Source organism: Oncorhynchus clarkii, chromosome 10 (assembly GCF_045791955.1).
Source record: "Oncorhynchus clarkii lewisi isolate Uvic-CL-2024 chromosome 10, UVic_Ocla_1.0, whole genome shotgun sequence".
Taxonomy (NCBI): Eukaryota; Metazoa; Chordata; class Actinopteri; order Salmoniformes; family Salmonidae; genus Oncorhynchus; species Oncorhynchus clarkii.
In genome coordinates this window covers 48,149,259-48,173,195 of record NC_092156.1, presented here as the reverse complement: position 1 = coordinate 48,173,195, position 23,937 = coordinate 48,149,259, and the positions used below count along the sequence as shown (strand labels likewise).

Sequence of the window (23,937 nt, the reverse complement as noted above, 5' to 3'; positions counted from 1 at the left end):
AACACACTGACACAAAACAGCAGAACTGATGACATTTTGTCAGGCCCATCTTACAAAACACTTTCTCAGGGAGTACAGGTGCTCGAAGCGTTTTTCTTTTTTGTGTTGTCAAAATATGACTGAATAACTCAAATGTAAGTTTGATGGAATCATGGAAACTATTTGGACTCCACTAAAAAGGTATTTCAACAACATGTTTTACATACCCTTTTCTCTTCTGTGGGTTTCATCATCCCCTCAATGATCCATCCTCACCAAATTCCAAGCAACATTGTTCAAAACCCACTATGAAGAGGGGAACCATCCTCTCTATCCTCTCCTCGCTAACATCTCCAGGCACAGCTCCAAATAGATGGCTGCACTTTGGAAAAGGTCGCGCACGCATTAAATGTGTGTGTGTGAGATTACTGCAGTGATGCAAGGTCAGGTGGTCACTGGTAGCATCATCAGGAGCTCTCTGGAAAAAAGTAAGATGCAGTACCGTAGAACACCACTAGATGTCAGTGAGTGCATTTAACATGACCGCCATGGTCACTCAGGACTGTGAACTAGCTGGGACAGGTCTTTGCAAAAAAACTAATCTGACTGAAGGTCTACCCTCTATTCTATATAATATTTTACTGGAGAGTAACATTCTAAAGAACCCGTTGTATTTTCCATAGGCAGAATGGCTAATGATTGTTTAATAGTACAAATGAGATCATTCACTCAATCGGAGATCATTCACTAGGTAGGGACAATGTAAATAAACAAGTTAAGAATGTGAAAAACACTCCTTTGCGTAATTCATTACTGTACAGGGTTTGTATAGTAACTTCACTGATTTGGGTGTTCACCAATGATCATGTTTGAAACAAGTTCAGAATGTTTGAATTCCTAAGAAACTCTTCCGCAGCATTCCACAGAAAAGGACGTCTGATGTAAATTATCTTTGAAGAAATCTACAGAAAGCATTTCTTGTCACAAAAAAAATCTACTGTGCATAAGAGCACATTCTCTGCCGTCTCTATGAGTCTGCCCCCCATAGAGTGAGTGAAATCTGCCCCGCTAGGTGTCTAGCCTGTGGCTCTCTTTACCCTTTTGCATTTTAATGTCACGACTCTCCATGCAGAAAATTGATTCCCAATGATACCATTGAGAGGCTGGTTCACTAAGTGGAGAAAAACAAGAACAATGAGTCTACAAACACTAAATGGTGACACTAAATGAGGAAAATATCCTGGAAATACAAGCGATTATTAAGTGGGAAGTATGTTTGAATGAGGATATGTCAGTTTGATTTGATGCCCTGCTCTAAAAGGTCTTTGACTGCCGTAACAGATGAGGGTGACATTGCAGTGTTTGTTGATGTTACGGAGGAGACAGTGAGGCCTGCTCCTCTCTATAGCCTTCAGGCCCAGATATCCAGCACAAAAGCCATACATTGTCTCCAGGAATAGTCAGGTATGTGACACTAAGCTAAGCAAACAACAGAACATATACCGTAAGAAAAATACTACTACTACTATATTCCTACTCTAGATGTAGCTTGATAATCCTCCCCTCAATGTTGTTTTTAGTTTTATCCTCTCCTCCAATAGAGAGCATATTTGCCAGCTCTTAATGACCCAGCCATGTGTTTTACAGTAATTCATCTCCCTTGAATCTGTAAATACTCTCAACAGAGCGGAGATCAAATTACGGCAAAACAAAGCCCCGTGAGCAGAGCATTCACAGGCGTAATGAGCCATCTGTTCTGTCACGCCACCACAAAACAAATGTCATCAAACCCGTCGCTCTCTACCTTCCCTTTCTCGCTCCTCTCTCACCTCCCTTTCTTTCCAGGTAAACTGTGGAGCTTTGTTTGTTCTGGAAGCAGGAACACCTTGCTAACGTGAGTGTGTCGTGCTCCGCCGACAGCTGCAGCCACATCACACATTGTTACAGTTGTATCAGATTTTTTTCCCGAACGGAAATTGGCTCACACCTGTCAAAGCCACAGAGCTGGGGCGTGTCATTGGAGCGCTCCGTCTGCTGCTGTTGCCTCTGTTCTGTTACCTCTCCTCTTCCAATTCAGTTGGAAACTGATCTCCAACTTCACTGTAAATGACTTTCTAAAACGAGATACAGGAGCCGTTGTTCGGTAGCACTTTAATGGTTGTCAACCTTTTAAAAAGGATAGTGACAGCGACAATACACATGAGAGAACAGAGTTGAAATACTTAAGCACATTAAAAGAGACGTGGGGTTCGAGTACAATTGTGTGTGTGTGAAAACATGCAAGTTGCGTTGCGAGGCTATCCCTGCCCAGTGTTTCGGGGGGTTCTTATTGAGGATGAGGCGTCTCATACTTCCTGTAAGGCCTTAAAAACGCCCAGAAAACCCATTCCAGACATACACAAGAGGCGGGAAACAAAACAGCATCACGTCCTCTCTGGCTGAGCGAAACTCTTAACGTGAGTGCAAAAAGGAAAAAGGCAACCATTTCTTTGGGCTCTAAGCCAGAGACCCTGATTAAGAACACACATCACAATGCAACGGCTTTTAGAAAGAACAGCCCCCCCCACTCAGAAGAACCTTTACATCAACCTCAGGTGAGAGGAAAAATACAGTGAGCAGGCTGCTATATAGTGCCCAGTAAAGAAATGACTCCATTAATATACTGTGCATATCAATGTAAATACTGTATATATGTATATATATAAATGTCTCTGCAGGTGACCACATCAAGGATGGTGAAGATGATCCCTCTAAGGCTTTCTGGGGATGAGAACGCTATGTGGTTACCAAGACCACAGAGTCCAGCTATGCCTTCAGAGGAGTGCTGACTGACTGCTGTGCATGCCAGGACTCTGAGGCAGAAGGCAGCAGTCTGTTTGTACACGGAGGGGGGTGCGTGGGGCTATTCATCGCTGGTGGGGCTCGGCTCATCCCCAGCCCCAGTTTCCGGTGTTACGGAGTCTCCCGCCCCCTTCGTTGCTCCCACTGCTTCCTTTCCCTCCTGCCTCCCAGCGCTCTCTCCTCCTTGGGCACCAGCACCCTCTGCTGGTGCAGCCTCCTCAAAGCCCGGGCCTTCCCCCTGGGGCCCATCCCCATCGTAGATGATGTCCTCGGGGTTGGGGGCCGGGGGGCAGAACTCCTCGTCAGGGAGAAGCTGGCGGAACACTGCCTCGGCCTGGAGAGAGAGAGATGACAGACGACGGCGAACACACACAACAAAGACAGGTGAGGACAACTCAATCTACACCATCAGCCCCATTGGACAGTACACTTCCAGGCTAGTGATGCAAGTCATCGCTAGCCAATTATTTGCTAAATTTTTAACAATGATAAACGTTAAAGAACGCAATTCTTACAAGTTTAGCGTGACAGTAAAAAAAAATGTATATATCTCTAGGACATTTCACTTACCAGTTTGATTGAGTGGTCACTGCCCAGGGCAGTATCAGGGCTGGCACACACATGTACGTTACTGGGCAGGTCATAGCTGCTCCTGTCCACAGCAGAAGTGTCCCTCATGTTGAAGTACAGGGCCCACAGCACCGTCGGTCCCCTGCTCTCCTCCTCTCCTGGATGGGGGAAGGACCGGCGTCATGAATGTAATGTAGTGTTCAGATTTCTACAGAGAGCCGTGCACGGACAGAAGTCGCACTGAAGATCAACGGAGGAATCACCTGACATTAGCTGAAATGTTTTGGGAACATATGATGTATGTTACCGCTATACGGATGCAGCTCACGTCTGCCGGTGAAACAAATTCCCTAGATAACAGTAAGTTACCAAACAATTGAATCATTAACTCAAATTCATATTTTCAGGTAGAAATGCTCAGCCATAATGGTGCCAATTTAGTCTTGGAGGAATATTTCCGTCAGTGTTTGAGAAGAGACGGGAACTTAACAGGCTCCTTTCAACACATCTTATCTGTGGGGAAGCATGATTCCTGTTAATGGGGTGACATTTGGTTTGCCGACAAGGCACATGGGAAAGTGTTTCTTGACACTCTTTGATCGGTCCGTGAGTGAGACTTGAAGCGGTCAAACAAAAACGAGAGAGGATGATTTGGAGCTGCGAGAAGGCTCCTGGTTTTCAAAGCGTAAAAACCGTCATTCTGTATCATTACCCTTTAAAATGTAAGGGACCAAAAAAAAAGGTACCCAAAGAAAGAGAGGGAAAAAGGTGTCAGTCTGAAATGTCAGTGTGGTCATTACCAAAATGTCACACAATTATAATATGTGTTACTTTTCCTGCCTTGGGTAGCAGAGTGATTTAGTTAATTTGGTGAGCAGCAGAGGTGTGGCACCATCAACGTGACGACACTTCAAAAGGCCACCCAACCTCAACATACACCCCTGTCCATCCACACATCTTCTCCATACACCTGACCACATACACCCAACCACAACATACACCCCTGTCCATCCACACATCTTCTCCATACACCTGACCACATACACCCAACCTCAACATACACCCCTGTCCATCCACACATCCTCTCCATACACCCCTGTCCATCCACACATCCTCTCCATACACCTGACCACATACACCCAACCTCAACATACACATCTTCTCCATTCACCTGACCACATACACCCAACCTCAACATACACCCCTGTCCATCCACACATCCTCTCCATACACCTGACCACATACACCCCTGTCCATCCACACATCTTCTCCATACACCTGACCACATACACCCCTGTCCATCCACACATCTTCTCCATACACCTGACCACATACACCCGTGTCAATCCACACATCTTCTCCATACACCTGACCACATACACCCCTGTCCATCCACACATCTTCTCCATACACCTGACCACATACACCCCTGTCCATCCACACATCCTCTCCATACACCTGACCACATACACCCCTGTCCATCCACACATCTTCTCCATACACCTGACTACATACACCCAACCTCAACATACACCCCTGTCCATCCACACATCTTCTCCATACACCTACACACACACACCTGACCTCATACACACCAACACAAACAACGACGACGCCTACACACCTGACCAAATACACACCTGACCACATACACACCAACACAAACAACGACGACACCTACACACCTGACCAAATACACACCAACAATAACACCTACACACACCTGACCAAATACACACCAACAACGACACCTACTCACACACTTGACCAAACACACATCTGACCAAATACACACCAACACAAACAACGACGACACCTACACACCTGACCAAATACACACACCTGACCAAATACACACCAACACAACGACACCTACACCCATACACCTGACCAAATACACACTAACACAACGACACCTACACCCATACACCTGACCAAATACACAAACAACGACACCTACACACATACACCTGACCAAATACACAAACGACACCTACACACACACACACACACACACACCTGACCAAATACACAAACAACGACACCTACACACACCTGACCAAATACACAAACAACACCTATACACACACACACACACACACACACCTGACCAAATACACACCAACGACGTCTTAGACATCATTGTTTAGTTTTTCCACACAGCCCTGTCACAGATGTGAGAAATGTCAGATTAGCATAGAGCTGTGCTCCTGACGGGGCCCTTTACACGCCTGGAGCTTAACACCCCCAAATATCAGCCACCTCTAACACCCACTGGCTCTCTGCTTGGGCGGCCTGCCACCACACATCAACACACAGTCTCTTCTGGAATGCATTCGTTCTTTAAAAACACCGGATTTCACAACGCTGCATTGGTTCAAACTCATTTTCCAATGAAGTGGCTAGAGCAGGATCATCTAGACTAGGAGCCAGTGGGATCCTCTAGAGTAGGAGCCAGTGGGATCATCTAGAGTAGGAGCCAGTGGGATCATCTAGAGTAGGAGCCAGTGGGATCATCTAGAGTAGGAGCCAGTGGGATCATCTAGAGTAGGAGCCAGTGGGATCATCTAGAGTAGGAGCCAGTGGGATCATCTAGAGTAGGAGCCAGTGGGATCATCTAGAGGAGGAGCCAGTGGGATCATCTAGAGGAGGAGCCAGTGGGATCATCTAGAGGAGGAGCCAGTGGGATCATCTAAAGGAGGAGCCAGTGGGATCATCTAGAGGAGGAGCCAGTGGGATCATCTAGAGGAGGAGCCAGTGGGATCATCTAGAGGAGGAGCCAGTGGGATCATCTAGAGGAGGAGCCAGTGGGATCATCTAGATGAGGAGCCAGTGGGATCATCTAGAGTAGGAGCCAGTGGGATCATCTAGAGTAGGAGATAGCCCAATCCAACCTGTCCTCATCCTGCTCATAGATATGCACCTGCCAGATGTGCACCTGCCCCCGACTGCTCCAGCCCTACCCCTAACCTTCTGCAACCTCCACCCCCCCAGAGCCTCTGCTGTGCACCCCCCCGCAGCACCACACCTCCTACCCAGTGGATGAATGAGGAGCCGCCAGCCAGCCAGGTGACTTTGTCTCTTTGACCTGTTCTGGCCCACTGCTCCCCTTATCTAGTGATTCATCCTCAATAACTCTCACAGTATTTGTTCTGACATTTTAATTAAAATACTACTACCTCATTCCTGTGATAAAAAGGGTGGCGTCACAGAGCACAGCCCCACACTGCACTGCACGGCGCTGGCCTACCACCTGAGAGACTCGTGTGTACACACAGGCAGGGAGAAAGCAAAATGAAGGAACAGAGACAGAGACGGGGTGAAAGGGAGAGAGATTTTTTTTTTTAAAGGGGGAGCAGAAAAAGAGAGAGATGATGAGTCAGAAAATAGATGTGGTGGTGAAAAGGGAATGAGGATGTCAGAGAAAGAGGAGAAAAGGAGAGGGATCTCAATCACGCCTGTCACTTTCGTGATGACCTTGTCTCACAGCCGTAGAGAAACAGCAATAAAACAACAAATGGCTTGTGGATCTCTGTGTTGGTTTCGGACAGAATGGAGCTGCTATTTTAACTGACCTCAACGAGGTTTGAGAAAAGCCATAACCTACCACGGACAAAACCGATCCCCGCCTCGGTAAAAACACAACTGACTACTCCAACATATTAGATTTATCTGCATTAAGTAGCAATAAATGGTTTCAAATCCAAAATGGCAAAAGTTATTGCTTCTCGAGGCAAATTTGTTCCCCATGAGGGAGACAGATTCATAAGTTATGAGTCCAGGCCAAATGGGATGCTGGAGCTAATTAAACATTACATTTCCACTCCATTCCTTGCTAAGTAAATACTGTGCCCAATTCTGTTCTGTAGGTAGAAAGCCAGCATGAGGGTTTGCGCTCAGGCTAGAATGAATGGTGGCCGGTGTGTGAGAGGGAAAAAAATGATCTGTCGAGCTTCAAAAGGCTGGCTACTCACAAAAAGGAAGCACCCAAGGAGGCCAAGATGATCAACTGATATACTTCATTTAATCCATGCTCAAAAAGATCCATACTCATGCTCTGTGTGTTAAATGAAAGAAACTGTTGACAAAAACAACACAGCTCCATGACAAGTGAGAACCCTAAGGACATAAAGTAGGTCCAGGGAAACATCTCTAGAGGAACATGTTGAAGCAGTATATCTATAATTCGGCGTAATAAGAGGAGGTTCCGTCCGAGGTCGTGTGCTAATTCGCCATCAAGGAACCAAGCCGAGCCTGACAGAAGGTAATGGGAATCAATGGGACAACGGCCTAACGCCAGTTTGGCACGCAGCCATCAATATCAATCATCTGTATTACTGATGACGTCTCCATGCAAACCCCGACAAATGTCAGCGCATTCTCACCCAACTACAAACTAGCCTGATCTTTCTTCTTTAGGAATGAGGTACTTAGAACATCTGAGCACATTATTTTGAATCGAGTAGTGACAGTGATGTGTGAAGGTGGTGGTATGTAAAATCAAGCCAGGAGAGGGGAAGAGAGGTTAGATGGATATTTGAGGGTATAAAAAAAGGGGGGGGGGGGGGGGTCAGGTGAGCATTTCATTTCCTACTGTACCTTCTGCAGGTTCCTCTCCAGGACTAGCTGGTGTGTGGAAGAGCCTGGACACCACAGGAGCTAGGTCTTCTTGGGCGGAGCCAGAGGCAGAGGAACATGTCAGGTGCACCAGATCTGTGTGAGGGAGGTAGACGAAGAACACACACACACACACACCCGGTGTCAATTAGCCAAGCAGAATATCATTGTTGCGTCATTTAGCAGATGTTGTCCTCCAGGTTCACATCAGCCCGTCTATCCTGTAGCATGTGAGCGGGACCTTCCCTAAAGAGATGGAACATTGTCTAATTACTCTCCAGTCAGTTCCCAAACAACCTATTCCTTAACACACTGCACAGCTAGGCCATGTCAGTGTGTCCTCCGCAGCATGGCTGGGACTGTTCCATGAAAAGTGCCCAGAGAGGATGGGGTTGGAGGGAGCTGGGCTTTGGATGCATGGAGTTTGGACCTCAGAGGGGGGAAGAGGTGGTTTCATCTTCAAAGCGTTCAGCCCCGCTCCTGCAGGGCGGTATTGTGAACACCATGTTAACGGTGGCAGCGCTGGGATCCAGAGAGTAGGATCCTGGGCAATCCCAAGAGCTCAAGACAACTGTAGGGCTCCATCTCCTCTCCTTTTTGTTCTTTCTCGCAGGTTGACAGGTTTTTTTTTTTTTGGGGGGGGGGGGGGTTCAAAAGGAGCATCAACAGCAATGGGAACAAGATAGCTCCTGACTGTGCCGTGCTGGCTGGAAGGGGGGGGGGTATAGAGGGTGAATGGAGGATACAGGCCTCCCCAGTGGGATGAGAGGTGCGTCATTGGCCAGAGGGTCCATGGAGATGCTGCTCAGAGGACGTATGTGACACTCTACTCACACTGGGACTCTGGAGGCCCTCCACTCTGTCAGCTCAGGGCCCAAACAAAAAAGACCAGGAGAGTTGGTAGGATTACACTGTTGTACAGCAGGGCTGTCCACTGAGACACTTGATGCTCGTTCTGTGGGAAACTAAGCTAGCAGATGGAGAATCAGGATGCATATCTGCTGTCTTCAGGCCTTTAAGTTTTAAAGTAGCCAGGGAGAGAAGACTTTACTGTTAAGACAGCTAATTTCATGGCCAAATTTCCATTTGAAAATGGGAAAACACCATTGTTCCCATTGGGTTGCTAGTTCAAATCCCAGGAAGCCAAGTTGCCCTTGAGGAAGACACTCGGATCAGATTGGCCTGGTATATATTCACCAGTATAAATAGATATTCTGTAGACTGTAAACTCTGCAAGTATCATTCAATGCAGATGAATGGTTTACCTTATGTGTGTGTGTGTGTCGCAGGCCTGTCAAGCTCATCATCATCTTATGATTGCAACTGATCCACTCAGGTAGAACTACATTACTTAAGGGATGCTACAGCTATCCATCTCCATCCTCTCTCTCTCACACACACACACACACACACAGTAGGAGCAATGGCTCCACTTCACAATTCCATCATTCCAGACTCTATTCCTAGAGTGAGGGAGTGGACTTCTGCTGATTACTCCCCTCTCGCCCACCCCAGCTCCCCTATGGAGATGGAGATGGTCACTGGGCAGCTGTCACCATTGCTCATCTATCTAAGTATGATGACTGACTGGGAAATAATACCGAGATTGCTAAAAACAATAACACTCATAAATAACACTACGGTTAACGATGGAATCATCATCATCGTCGTCGTTGATACTGGAGCCACAATTCAAAGGGAAAACCGGGTCATATTTCCAGCTGTCTGAACGACTGATTCAGTGACCCGGTAAAGCAGCAGCAGTTTGATCCAAAGCTCTGTACACACACAGGAGATGGAACGTTCAGAGACACTATCATTCACTCACCCCACTTCTCTCAATCTTGGTTTTCAGTCTCATTTCCTCTATTAATTCTAGTCTGCCTTACAACCCTGATGTCAGCTAGTCCGCCAGAACTGCCTCCTCTAAGCATCGTGGAATTACCTTTCTAAAACAACGGCCCTCTATGTAGATGGCGCTGCCTAATACGACCCCCCCCCCCCCCCCCCCCCCCTTATCCCCTGTCCCGGGCAGTGGGTGGGTGAGAGGGGTGAGTGGCCGGGGTGCAGCTGGACTCACAGGTGTCTAGCATGCAGGTCATGGTGGAAGAGCAGAGCTCTATGATACGGACCAAGGGACCACCAGGCTCCACGGGAGGCACAGTGACCAGGGAGATCTACAGTGCATATAGAGACAAGACAGGTACGTTAGACAGACAGGTACGTTAGACAGACCGACAGAGAGTTGAACCACACAAAGTGCAGTGCTTCCGTAAGGCACTCACACACACAGCCCTAATGAAGTGTGCAAGACAATCCTAAAGCCTATTACCAAACTGCAGTTCTAAGTAATGGGATCCCTGTAATCCTTTTATATGAATCCCCTGGATGTTATTATAATGTCCTTTCTGGCTGGAGCAGGAGTGAAATCACTCCTTTTTAATCAAGTGGACAAATTTAAGGAAGGAAAGTCAGTTTCTCCCATGAGGGGAAAAGCAGGGGACAGAGACAGCCAGGGCCAATCTCCCCCTTGTATCTGCCTCGGTCCACACTGTCATTCCACAGGACCATCCAACAGCTAATTACAAAAGAGACCATATTTAATTACGTTTTGTCACACAGTCATGTAATATTCCATTTCCACACTGTGTCAAGACACAGAAATTAATTTCATATTCTCCCCACTACCTAATGAGCAGAAATTACACACGGTTTTCCCTCTGTCCTTTGTGAGTGATATTCAAAGCCGGATTTTAGCCGGGGAGAAGAAAAAGAAAAAAACTTGTGCCATGAAAGAAGGGATGAAAATTCAATGGATATATTCTCTTTATGCAGACACATTAGGGGAATTGGATTGATCAGATTTCATTCAACGTGTTCTATGCCATTATTCCATGTTTTTCATATCCATATCGAAGACTGGCACTCAAATTAGCGTACCTAATGCTAGTATGTCAATTCCCATTCTCCAGCCGGTAGGATTATTTTATCAAATTCCAAACCAGTCACAACAAACAGCATTAGGGGGGGGCTTTCATTGAACTGGTTACTTTTTCCGCAATTTATTTGGAGATCTTAAAACGGTAGACAGCCGCACGTCAGAACTATTGTAGTGATCTCCCAAATTAGCTTTGATGTTTTGCTGTTTCTGCGCTGAGAACTTGAACGCGGACCAAGAATCTATACAAATGTGATAGAGCATAAAATATAATGTAATGCAAAACAACAGGAGTAGCAAAAAAAGTGCAGGCTCGGCAGGAATACCGCTAAGCCACACTGGATATCTGAATAGCATTTAAATGTATTTTGTGCTTGTAAGGGGGGGGGGGGGGGGTCCCTTTGAATATGTCAAAACATCTCTTTGTGTGGGACACAGGATAGGGGACGAGCCATATGGAGAACATAACAACCTGCTGTTCAGAATCGGATGGCAGAATTGACCGGTCTGTGATGAGGACCGCTCTGGATATCTGCCTGTGAAAAGAGAGAGGATGGATGAAAGCGAGGAAGGGGGGGGGGGGGCACAACAGTAAGAGAGAAAAAAAATACAGCAGCACCAATATTATTAGATTATTACAGCACTGTTTTCCTTTCTTGTTTTTTGGGGGGTGTTTTTGCGGTAGATTTTGGCTGTGAGACAGTCCAGTCTGGGCCATGCTACAACAGAACAGTGGCCGGGTTGGTTCTGGCCGGGCCCGGCCCAGTCATTCTGCGCTGCTGTCTTTAAGAGCATTAGTCATGCTTTAATTGGGGTCAGTGGTGTAAATGTCAAGGTCTCCATTGACGGAGGCAGGCAGCGGTGTGGCGAGCAGAGCAGAGCAAAGCAGAGCAGAGCAGAGCAGAGCAGAGCAGAGCAGAGCAAAGCAAAGCAAAGCAGAGCAAAGCAGAGCAAAGCAAAGCAGAGCCCAGTCACCTGCAGCCAGGTCTGTGGAGTGTGTCTGGGATAATCAGCCCTTTCACCATGACACCACTGAAACTGTCCTACCGCACAAAAGACCTGAGGAAAGATCCCCCCGTTATCGGCACAGAGACCCCTTTTCGCAAGTTGACTTCACGAGAAATGTCACCTCTATGGAGGCTATGCACTGTTCTCACTAAATTAATGTGCTGCCTGAAACTGTAGGTGAGACCAGTATCAATGGCTAGGTAGAGAAGGTGCTGAGGAGGAGTATTGGGAGCCACTCTCACCTGGAATCCGTGTTCTTCCTCTGGTCTGCCCCGATGTAGCCATCCTCCACCACAAAGTGACTGCAGCTAATTCTCTGACCATGAGTGTCAATCACAGCTTTGCACCTTAAACAAGGGGAAGAAAAAAAACATTAAAAAGTAACTGTCCAGTGTTTCCAGATTTTTATGAAATATGACCAAAAATTACAATATGAGTGAAATAGTTTTACTTATTATTTAAAATTAATTCATAACTTTTTTAATTATTTTATATTAAGTATGTCACCCGCACCAGCTAATAACCCATCTGCAACTGCCCGACTAAACACGGAGTGTACAAACTCTTTCCATCACATGGAGTGACATGGTGAATCTAGTTGAAAGCTGTGATCCCTTATTGATGTCACTTGTTAAATCCACTTCAATCAGTGCAGATGAAGGGCAGGAGACAAGTTAAATAAGGATTTTTAAGTCTTGAGACATGGATTGTGTATGTGTGCCATTCAGCGGGTGAATGGGCAAGACAAAAGATTGAAGTGCCTTTGAACAGGGTGACAAGTGCCAGGCACACCGGTTTGAATGTGTCAAGAACTGCAACGATGCTGGGTTTTTCATGCTCAACAGTTTCCCGTGTGTATCAAGAGTGGTCCACCACCCAAAGGACATCCAGCCATCTAGACAACTGCGGGAAGCATTGGAGTCAACATGGTTCCCAGTGGAACGCTTTCGACACCTTGTAGAGTCCATGCCCCGACAAATTGAGGCTGTTCTGAGGGCCCAACTCAATATTAGGAAGGCGTTCCTAATGTTTTGTACACTCAGTTGTATGCCAGTGAAAATCGGAGGCATGCACCCGATTCTAACCCGCAAATAGAGAAAATGTACAGTTCCCAATTTGTCTTATTTGCCTCAGTGGGACGACTAACTTTTTCTGCCCAAAAGTCCCAAAAGCATTTGGTGATTGGCGTGTATTTGGCACTCATACAGTTAGGCCCTAAAGCTTAGGCTTACACACGAATGCCAGATAAAAAAAGAATGAAAGAAAAAACTCAATGTAGCCTACAGATATGAATTGCACTAAAACTATACATTTCTGGATTTTTTTTTTTAATGCATTGTTTTCTCTTTATTCAACCCGCCCACCACCTACCAGCCGCCCTTCATCCTCCACACAATATTTCATGACCCTAAACCCGCCCCACGGATTTAACAGCGGGGACTGTGGCTTATGAGTCCACCCGTGAACAGAATGGCGTGGGCGTATTACAGGTCCTCAGGAGTATGCCAGAAATATGTTGCCTAAGTCTGCAGATGCGATTTTGATTTGCATTTATTGAGTGGTGTCGGATACGACTTGTCCCTGACCCCCGGATTAGAAAGGTCCCAAAGCATGTTCGGATCAAGTTCTGTGCATGCGTTTCTTTACCTATACATTACGGACACATTTCTTTGGTCTCCTTCCCTTCACATTTCCCACAGTCAATCATGAATGATAATTCTTCTAAGTTTTACCAGTGAAATGGCCATGCAGCATCTACATACCATCCATTTGATCTCAAATCGGTTTCATGGGGATATGCATTTAGAGTTATACAGTGAAGTAGCGTACAGTGTTGTTTTGAATGATGTACAGTGAGCATGTTTTAGCATATTGTGTTAAAGGGACATTTCTCTAAATGTCTACTTCATATTCATCACCTCCAGCATCAACATATGTGAAAGTGACGCGTTTCTATGTTTTGTGGGGGGGGGGGGGGGGGATACACTAATGATGTCATCAATGTGCGTCACGATTTTAACTAATTATGAGTAGAAATTGCCCGCTAATTGGTTGATGTCATTGGAAACACTTGTTTTCCTCTATATATTTTTTTTACTACAAAACATAGAAAAGCCATTTTCACATATGTTGATGTTGGGGTGGTGCTGTTTGAAAAATGGTGAAATCTCACCTTGAACAAACTAACATAGCCTCCCTGTGTATTTTGCCTAGTGGTGCGTGCCGTTTTGGCCACATGAAAGAAAAAAATGTAGTGGTGTTTTTTTATTACAGTAACGTTATATTCTGTCATTGTGTGATCTTGTAGACATTGATTCAGCTTTGATCGAACTTCATTATTTATTATTAATTGAGAACCATTCCCCAGAGTAGCCTGTTCTCTACAAGTATTTTTTATTTAAATTGAAATTGAACCTTTATTTAACTACCCAAGTCAGTTAAAAACAGATTCTTATTTACAGGGAACAGTGGGGTAACTGCCTTGTTCAGGGGCAAAACGACAGATTTTGTTAACCTTGTCAGCTCGGGGATCCAGCAACCTTTCGTTTACTGGCCCAGCGCTTTAACCACTAGGCTACCTGCCGCCCCAGTAGAGCAGAGACGTGTGCGTAAAGTAGAGAATAAACAAATAAACACATGCGTAGAACATGATCAGAAGCGTCAGGACCTTTAGTCCGGGGGGAAGGAAAAAAAATGGCCAACACAAAAATAAACACTCCATTGTTATACCAAACACCTTTACCGACCTGAGCTGTATGCTTCATGAGATGGTATTAATTAATGACCTTTGTAAAAAGAAAGGGAAAACAGTTGGCATCTGTGCCTCAGAACATTACAGCCTATAGTCCAGCACAAAAGAGAAGGATTGTTTTGGCAGCTTCTCAATGCACCACCGTCGAAACAAATACAAATGGCCTGGGCTGATTCATTAATCTTTGTAAGAAAAGCCAGAGTTGAATACGTTCTCTTTTTTTTTGTGTCCAAACAATGCAAGCACAAAACAGAACCCAAAACATTGGCCAGATTGGTGCAATCTGTGAGTTAGCCAGTGCGAGCGAGGTGAGGCTAGGAGAGGCAGGATGAGGGGAGGCGAGCCTCTGAGCCCCCAGTCCTGGGCAGCAGCAGTGACCTTCCTGCGTTGCTCCTCTCCGACAGAGGGGGAACGGTGGGGAATCTGTCTGCTTGTTATGTCAAGAGTTATAAATGTGCTTTATAGGGCTCATTATCCAAACTAATGGGCTTGGGGTGACATCCTTGAAATGGACTTTCACAACACAATAAAGGAGAAGGCAAGCGGCACTCCAAAACGCTCGCTCCCACCCCCCTCCAAACCGCACCCCTCCGAATAATCCTCACCTAGGAGAGATTGACTGCAGGATGGACTGTTTATGTAAATGAAGATTTATTTACTAGGAGGGGGCTTGGCAGTGGGAGCTGGCAGTTCAAATCAATCCTAAACCAATGGAGTGGGATATGGGATATAGGAGACGGGATACAGGCCACAACCTTCACATCCCTGAGAGAACACCCACGGTTTTTTGAAGCAAAAAAAAACGCATCCTGGAAAGTACCTTCACGAGTGCAATATATCTAAATAAACACAACTAATATTTTCGATCTTAAGTATCGAAAATGTAAATGTGTAAATGTGCTTCAACACTAAATGTATATCCCCTGTTATCCGCACACCTGGAGGCATAACCTGAGCCGAGACATAAAAAAAGGTCCAGCTTGGAACTAACATCTAATAGTATGATTACCGTCCCTCTACCCACAAGGCCACGGCAGGCTTTATTGATCAGAACTGTAGTTCATAAACAGTGTTCATAAAGCACGCAAGTCACACACATAGCAATCACGGTCACAGCCTTATACACAGCCATGAACAGTTACGACTTTGATAAACATCTCAACTGGAAGGAACTCTTTACTTTGGCCAAGTGAAACAAACTAACCCCTCCCCTCCCGCATGACTTACCGGACATGACTGTCACAGGCAAGTTCTCCTCTGTTGGAAGTGACTAGGATCAAAGCGCATTAAGACTAAGGGATGGATAGTGACAGGAGTGAAGCGGCTGGTCAGTGGAGTCAGGAGATACAGGCAGACAGGCAGACAGGCAAGACAGACTGGACAGACAGGACAGACAGGACAGACGGTGCAGGTGTCTGCTGTAGTAGTGTGGAGGAGCAGGTCCAGGACAGGACAGACGAGTGGCAGCTGGGATGTTAGGTCACATCATCCACTGCTGGTGCTGCATTATTAATCTCCCTCTACCCTTTTCAGCTTTATGTATGTAATAAGAGGAGACATAAGGAGGTAATTTATGACGCCGGGGAAATTAAAATCATTGTTCAGCCTGGCAGACACCTTGCCAGTTTTTTCCACCTTCGCAAAACTTTTTCCCCCACTGATGATGTATTAGGCTTGCCTTGGAACAAGGAGCAGAGTAGACACCTGTGCGGCGCACGTGGAGAACGGCGCGGGCCCTCTTGGCCACGCCTCACCGCTCGTTTATGGACTTCTCTCTAGCGCTGACTGACATGGCATTGGATCAGCTCCAACCTGAAACGCCGTTCACACAGAAAACTATGAGAGACTGGGGCTGGTTCTGACTCGGGTCTGTGCCTTAGCGCTTGCCATTGACTTTGCACATATCAATGTGTTAAAAATTGCGCTTTGACTAGAGGGGACCAGTCAGTGTGTGGCGTGTGCATTAGGCGTCGCAGAGCGCTGGGTAGTAAGTAGATAAAAACCATGAACCACGAGCACTCTAGGAAATCCCAACCGGCTGCATGTGGATACGTCAAATGAAAAAGAAAGCCGTAACCAAAGACTTGAGTACCATTAGCATTTTGCACAAAGAGGAACACATTATCAAAGGAACTGCACTTTCCAGTCTGAGGTCCCAGAAGGCAGTATTTCCCCAATGGCCAACATCAGAGACCGGCTGTAGAGACAGGGGCTGGGAGTTTCAGTCTTTGGGCCGAGTATTAGAACGAGAGAGAGAGCACATACAGTATTACTCCTCACGACACTCCTCCACCACAAGATTCCTGGCCCCCAGGGTCACCCACCACCAAGATGAAAGAATCTCAATATCGAGCCTTCCAAAAAAAAAAAAACTAATCTAACCTAGTTTATGACAACAATCTACCTTTGAAACTCATTAAAAGGGCTTTCTAGTAGGGCCTGACGCACATTATCAGCGCAGATTAATCAAGGGAGACTGGAGATGAACTCTCATTTTTTAAGAGGCAGTAACAGAGGGCTTTTTTGTCTTCAGATGAAAATCAATTAGTGGAGGTAAGGCCACGAGGAAAAACCAGCATCACTCATCGCCAGCCCAAGTGGCAGGGCCTGTGATTTGTCTTCCGAGCTTGGCTGCTTCAGGTGGGGGGTGGGGGGGTTTGGTTCTCCCGTCTCCCAGAGAATTAATTTCGTATCTATATTCCGGACCCCGTCTTCTTTCCTTGTTTTGGAGGACCACATACACAAATTACTTCTAATCGAGGTTGCTCCCTGATTGGAGGGCTGGAACAAAGGGGCTTGACGAGAACAGGGCAGCTTTTTTGTTATCTCAGCCCTGAACACAAATCCATCTCTCTTTTACTGCTTTGTTCTCACTTTTTTTTTGTTCTCACACTTCTTTATTGTGGAGGGGGAGGGGTGTGTGTTGTGGTGAATTGGCGATGGAATACTCACTTGCCGGACTCCTTGTCCAGAACCAGACACTGAACTGAGTGGCGAAGACAATAGATCCCTCCAAAGACAGCACACATCCTGAGAAGAATACACAAAAGAGACAAGTCCTTTAAGACAGTGGCCAGTCAGTGAATAAACATATAGGATATTCACTGCAATGCATTATAAAAATACTCCAAAATGTGTATTTGACAAATAAATGTAACTTTTTTCAAATCACCTCAAACAACTTAATGATGGTGACAGTTACATATAAAAACTGTGGATGATCCTTGCTTTGGCAAAACTTTGCAAAAATCAAGTGTACTTGGGTTGAATTACTTTGAAGTAAAACAGTGGCGAACACAGTGCAGACTGTGCGCTTTGGCCAGGTTAATGTGCGCTCCCACCCACAGAGACGCAGCTGCATACAGGTCAGCACAGCACAGGTCTATGAGCCTGGCACGGGCTCTTTCAACACAGTGGGAATAACGGAGAGAGATGGCTGGGGTTTAAGGGAGCTCTGCCAGCTGTGACGGACTGGGGAGAGCAGGTCGAGAGAAAACAGAGGGAGGAATGGAGAGGAGGGACCAAGACACGCCTACCTCACAGACAACCACCACGATGCTCCTAAAAAAGGTTTGTACCTGCCCCATAGATGAATTACCAGACATGGCATCTTAATAAAACATCAAGAGAATAAAACTCACAGGCAATCATCCAGGCCCATCGCATGGCCTCTACAGAACCCCATTCAGACGCCAGGGAACCCCTTTTGATGTCATTAACCCTAACTGACAGACGTTTAAGCTGATATTACTCTAATTAACTGGCCGCTGTCTGTCCCAATGATGCCATCCCCCGGCTGAAAAGGCGCCGTTGAAGCGCGGCCGGCACTGACTCGCCCGCCCCCCCCCCCCCCCCCCCTTTGGCATCTGCGACATCACTCTGCATCGCTGCTAAATTAACAGTTGTGAAAATCTGGGACCCCTCTGAGCCCCCGGTCTTTATAGCCTCTAAATGGCATTTCAGTTCCTATCAAGGCGGGAATCAGGGGACGTGATTTTTTAATACGGTGGCAAAACAATAGGGGCCATTAATAGCCGAACTCCGTGACAGTGCGCTCGGCGATGATTTATGAGTTTGTGTATAATTTGATTACGCTATTAATTCCACTGATTACAGCTGTAGCTAGTGTGGAGAAGGTCACATCCAAAATAAATCTTCGACAACCCTCCTCTCCCCTCTCATACAAAACAACTGCCTCCAACTAGTTATTTCTGTAATTAAAAGGTAATGTAACAAGAGCAGAAATAAGCTTGAGGCTCTAGCGGCAGTATCTCAAGCAAGGCAGAAATAAATAGAACAGCCTTAGAAAAAGGGCTGGCAGTTCTCATTTTCTTGACAACTCAATCCCATACCTTAGACGATGGCAGAGAACGCATTTACAAGTTTACACTGGACGTGTCCACCTCTAGGTCTTGAATCGCTGCAGTGTTCGCTAGACTTCTCATCTCATAGTCATGACATTGACGTCCGGGGGTGTTTCTCTCAACCTTTGACAAACCTGTAGGGCCAGCAAGTGCTGTGCATACCTCCTCCTCCGATGGAGAAATGCTTGAAAAATGATACATTCGGGTTCCTTTACAGTTCAGAGATAAATCTGTAAAGTGGACGAGAGAGTGGGTGCATTGAGGAGCACTGCTTAGCAATACCGTGTGCTTCAAGCTCACTTTGGGTCTCCTGAAACTCCCTATGGGTCTCCTGTAGATGTTCCAGTGCTGAACTAAGCCCAGACTCAACCCTTAGAAGACCCGGTGGAAGAGAGGGTTCTGTAGATGCATACATTCTTCCACCACGGCCAAGCAGGAGAAAAGGGTGGGAGGTTTTAAAAGGGTCCTGGGAGGATTTCAGATGCTTTTCAGAGGGTTTTACCGGCAGTCACGGACGTGGACAATAAATCCTCACCATGTCCAGGACACGCTAAACAAACAAAATTACAGTGCGTACACAGAGCACTTACCTGTCAAAATCATTGCTGGAAGATTCTGCTGTAATCTGGGGAGCTGGGAGGCAGAGTGGGGGGCTAATGGTTGGCCAATAATTAAAAGAAAACAAAGCACCATGCCGCCTGGCGAGGCCTTCTGCACAAAATTAAATCCTGTTGGATCCGAATAAATTAGATGTTTATTGCTCCATGAGTGGGGGAAAAAAAGATGAGGAAATATGATCTGTGACTGAATGCTCAACAGACAATCATCTGCACTAATTAATGCATTTCCCCATCCTCTCAATCTGTTTCATTCTGACTCTGCTGTCTGATTGGAGCGTGGCAACACGGCATGCAAATCAAAGCGTGTCACGGCCAAATTCTTTTTCAGGGTAAATGAATGGAGGTCTAACTCCCCCCACCCCCCGCGGTCACACGCCATAGAACGGTGCGAGGGACAGAGGCAGAAGACGGACTACTGCAGTCAAAGCGCCAAAGGTTATTTAGAAATTAAAAAGAGTCTTCCCTGTCAAAACTTGAGGAATAATCCAGGCAAGGACACAAAAGCATTTCATCACTTTATTAGCAGTGCTGCTCGCTGATCTGTGAATAACCTGAGAGAGTGAGCATTATTGAGTTTGCACGGCCATCTATCCATCCATCACCTGCAAGGCAGGTATCACATTGATGGATGATCCCGCCTCCCTTCCACCCCTCACTCACATCGCTCTCAAATACTTTTTCTACCTCGGACTCCCTACCCCGCTTCTTTTGTTCATCACTTTCAGACATTTTCTACTGCTTCTTCTTCTTGTCCTCTCCATCCACCTCTTCACCGTTCTAATGTTCCAAAAACACAAAACGTTGGAACCTTCGCTACCTACACTGTTTGGGAGGAGACACTGAGAACAAAAATGACCTCGACTACAGACCAACAGAGTCAGGGTTTGAGCTCAAGGTGAGGCGTTACGTTTTTATTCCAAAAATATTTTAAAAACTAGGGAGTTTAAAGTAACAGCTCAATTCCAACTGTTACCACCTGTAGAACAAAAATAAAGACATGGCAATCCAGTATGCATGAACAACAGATTCACTGCCACTAAGAGGGAGAGAGACAGAGATTTGTGCGGCGACAGACAGGTGTGATCATGTGTCGGCTCTTTGCCTTGCTTATCTGAACGTCGGAGGAGTAGATTAGGGGGAAGGAGTGGGAAAATCAAATATGCAAATGACTGAGCCTCGAGCAGAGGAACCTTTATTAAAATTCTAAAAGTCAGGTAGAAGATGAATCCAACCTCCATCTCTTACATGTTGGAGTTATGTCTCTACATGTACTCTGACAGGTAAAAGCAGACGAGCAAGACATGGCTCCATTCTGTTGTTACAACTATGTATTCATAATTGTCTATGAATAACTAGAACAAAAAAAAGTTTATTATAATAAAGCAACAATTCTGCAATAATTGCTTCAACCAAAACCAGTTTCTCAGGGAATAAATGCATTTCACAGCTCAAGCACATATTGCCCTCATTTCCAACATGATTAATTTAAGGTTAAAACCCGGTCTGTGTTATAACGCCTCTGTACCGCGAGGTGTGCAGCCAATCTCCATGGTGGATTTAGTCGGATGCAAATGGATTGCATCGCAGATGCATGGCACTGACTATGACAGCACTGCAGCTGCAAAATAACATTACCTTCCATTTCCAGGGTCAAGGCTGCTCTGTTGTATGTGCAGCTCCGCTCGGGATGTTGGCACCCATGCATTCAGCTCAACACACCTCCATGGTGTGGATATCTCCCATTCAGAGGATGGAAATGCAGGCAGGCAGGCAGGCCGTCATATGCATAACCCCGAGACAAGTGTTCAAGGCTAGGCTATATCCAGCTGCATCCACGGCCATTGGGGAGCTGTTCTCCCATTGCCTGGCTGTGAGCCGCCATGGCCCAGTATGAGCAGCAGCCGTGGGGGACACATCCTGAAGCTCACTCGGCTCTAAGTGCTACAGTTTCACAGGAGAGCTCCCTGAAGACCTGATGTGCTAAAAGCTGCCATCCAGAGAGCCCAGCGGAGCAGAGAGCCTCGAAGTCAGAGCACAAACCCAGGTCTCATCGCCATCCCCCTAATCACAAAAATCACCTCCCATCTCTAGTACCCTGTCAAAATAGGTCTGGCCCCCAATCCAAACACATAGTTGGAATTCAGTGACTTTATAGTCGTGTGGACATTTTGTTATGTACAGTAGGATAGACTCATCATCATGTACCAGGGGTGTGAGGTAAACCCAGACATGAGGAACCACTGACCTGCAGAAGCACTGAGGGATCTCCCCCAGGCCGTAGAGGGGGAACAGGAAAGGCGTGTTGCCGTAGCGCCCCAGACAACGCAGGAAGTGCTGCGTGGCTCTCAGGCCTTCCACCGTGCCCACCTCCGGGATCACCATGGCAATAGAGTGAAGGATGAAATGCTGCAGGTTCTCCGTCAGCTTCTTGGTCTGCAGGAAGTCCCAGAAGGAATGCTCCGAGAAGTCTGGAGAGGAGAGAAGGTAGGAGTGAGGGAGAGGCCTAAGATGGAGAGAGATCAATTCATCAAACCAAATGTTATTTGTCACATGCTTCATAAACGACAGGTTTAGAGTTACGTAAGTGAAATGCTTACTTACAGGCCCTTCTCAACAATGCAGAGAGAAATAAAATAAAAAGGTTCTACACTGAACAGAAATATAAACGCAACATGTAACGTCTTAGTCCCATGTTTCATGAGCTGAAATAAAAGATCCCAGAGGTTGTCCATACACAAAAAAAGCTTATTTCTCTCATATGTTGGGCAAAAATGAGATTACGTCGCTGTTCGTGAGCACTTCTCCTTCACCAAGATAATACATGCACCTGAAGTGTGGCATATCAAGAAGCTGATTAAAACGGCATGATCATCACATTGTGCTGCGGACAATAAAAGGCTATTCTAAAATGTGCAGTTTTGTTACACAACACAATGCCACATATGTCTCAAGTTGAGGGAGCGTGCAATTGGCATACTGACTGCAGGAATGTCCACCAGAGCTGTTGCCAGATACTTGAATGTTAATTTCTCTAGCATAAGCCACCTCCAATGTCATTTTAAAGAATTTGGCAGTACGTCCAACCGACCATAGACCACGTGTAATCGCGGCAGCCCAGGACCTCCACATCTGGCTTTTTCACCTGCGGGATCGTCTGAGACCAGCCACCCAGACAGCTGATGGGTTTGCACAACCAAATCATTTCTGCACAAACTGTCAGAAACTGTTCCAGGGAAGCTCATCTGCATGCTCATTGTCCTCACCAGGGTCTTGACCTGACTGCAGTTCGGTGACGTAACCGACTTCAGCGGGAAAATGTTCACTTCCGATGGCCACTGGCACCATGGAGAAGTGTGCTCTTCACAGATTCATCTCGGTTTCAACTATACCGGGCAGATGGCAGACATCTGGCGTTGTGGCGTTGTGTGGACGAGCGGTTTGCTGATGTCAACATTTTGCCATTCATCCGCCGCCATCACCTCATGTTTCAGCATAATAATGCACAGCCCCACGTCGCAAGGATACCTAGACAATTCTTGGAATCACGAGACATGTCACTTATTGAGCATGTTTGGGATTCTCTGGATTGGATCGACATGTACGACAGCGTGTTCCAGTTCCCACCAATATCCTGCAACTTCGCACTGCTATTGAAGACGAGTGGGACAGCATTCCACAATCAACAGCCTGATCAACTATGAGAAGATGTGTCGCGCTGCATGAGGCAAATGGTGGTCACACCTGATACTGACTGGTTTTCTGAATAATGCCCCCTACCTATTATTATTTTTAAGATATCTGTGACCAACATCTTCATATTTCTGTTCCCAGTCATGTCGAATCCATAGATTAGGGCCTAATGAATTTATTTCAATTGACTGATTTCCTCATATGAACTGTAACTCTGTAAAATCGTTGAAATTGTTGCGTTGATATTTTTGTTCAGTGTAGAAAACGAAAACACGTAATAATAAAAGTAACAATAAACACACAATGAGTAATGATAACTTGACTATACACACGGGGTACCAGTACAGAGTTGATTTGCAAGGGATACGAGGTAACTGAGGGAGATACAGTATGTACACATAACTAGGAATAAAGTGGCAGATAAACAGTAGCAGCAGCGTATGTGATGGGTAAAAGACGTTTGTGCAAAAAGGGTGAATGCAGATAATTAGCCAAATAGCTACCCGGACTAACTATTTTGCAGTCTTATGGCTTTGGGGGTAGAAGCTGATCAGGGTC

General features: G+C 46.1%; 1 protein-coding gene across 2 annotated transcripts in view; it reads right to left on the bottom strand.

The window, feature by feature from the left end:
- Positions 1-2,106: 2,106 nt before the first annotated feature.
- The window catches only part of LOC139418685 (CHM Rab escort protein), a 34,128-nt gene continuing 12,297 nt past the window's right edge, over positions 2,107-23,937 (bottom strand). For both annotated transcript variants that reach the window (XM_071168329.1, XM_071168330.1), the window contains exons 8-15: positions 21,935-22,157; positions 17,658-17,735; positions 12,196-12,300; positions 11,418-11,481; positions 10,088-10,184; positions 7,990-8,103; positions 3,391-3,548; positions 2,107-3,154 (exon numbers count right to left, since the gene is read on the bottom strand). In XM_071168329.1, coding sequence (XP_071024430.1) covers positions 2,882-3,154; positions 3,391-3,548; positions 7,990-8,103; positions 10,088-10,184; positions 11,418-11,481; positions 12,196-12,300; positions 17,658-17,735; positions 21,935-22,157 — 1,112 coding nt within the window. In that variant the 3' untranslated portion in view covers positions 2,107-2,881. The remainder of the gene's footprint in view (positions 3,155-3,390; positions 3,549-7,989; positions 8,104-10,087; positions 10,185-11,417; positions 11,482-12,195; positions 12,301-17,657; positions 17,736-21,934; positions 22,158-23,937) is intronic.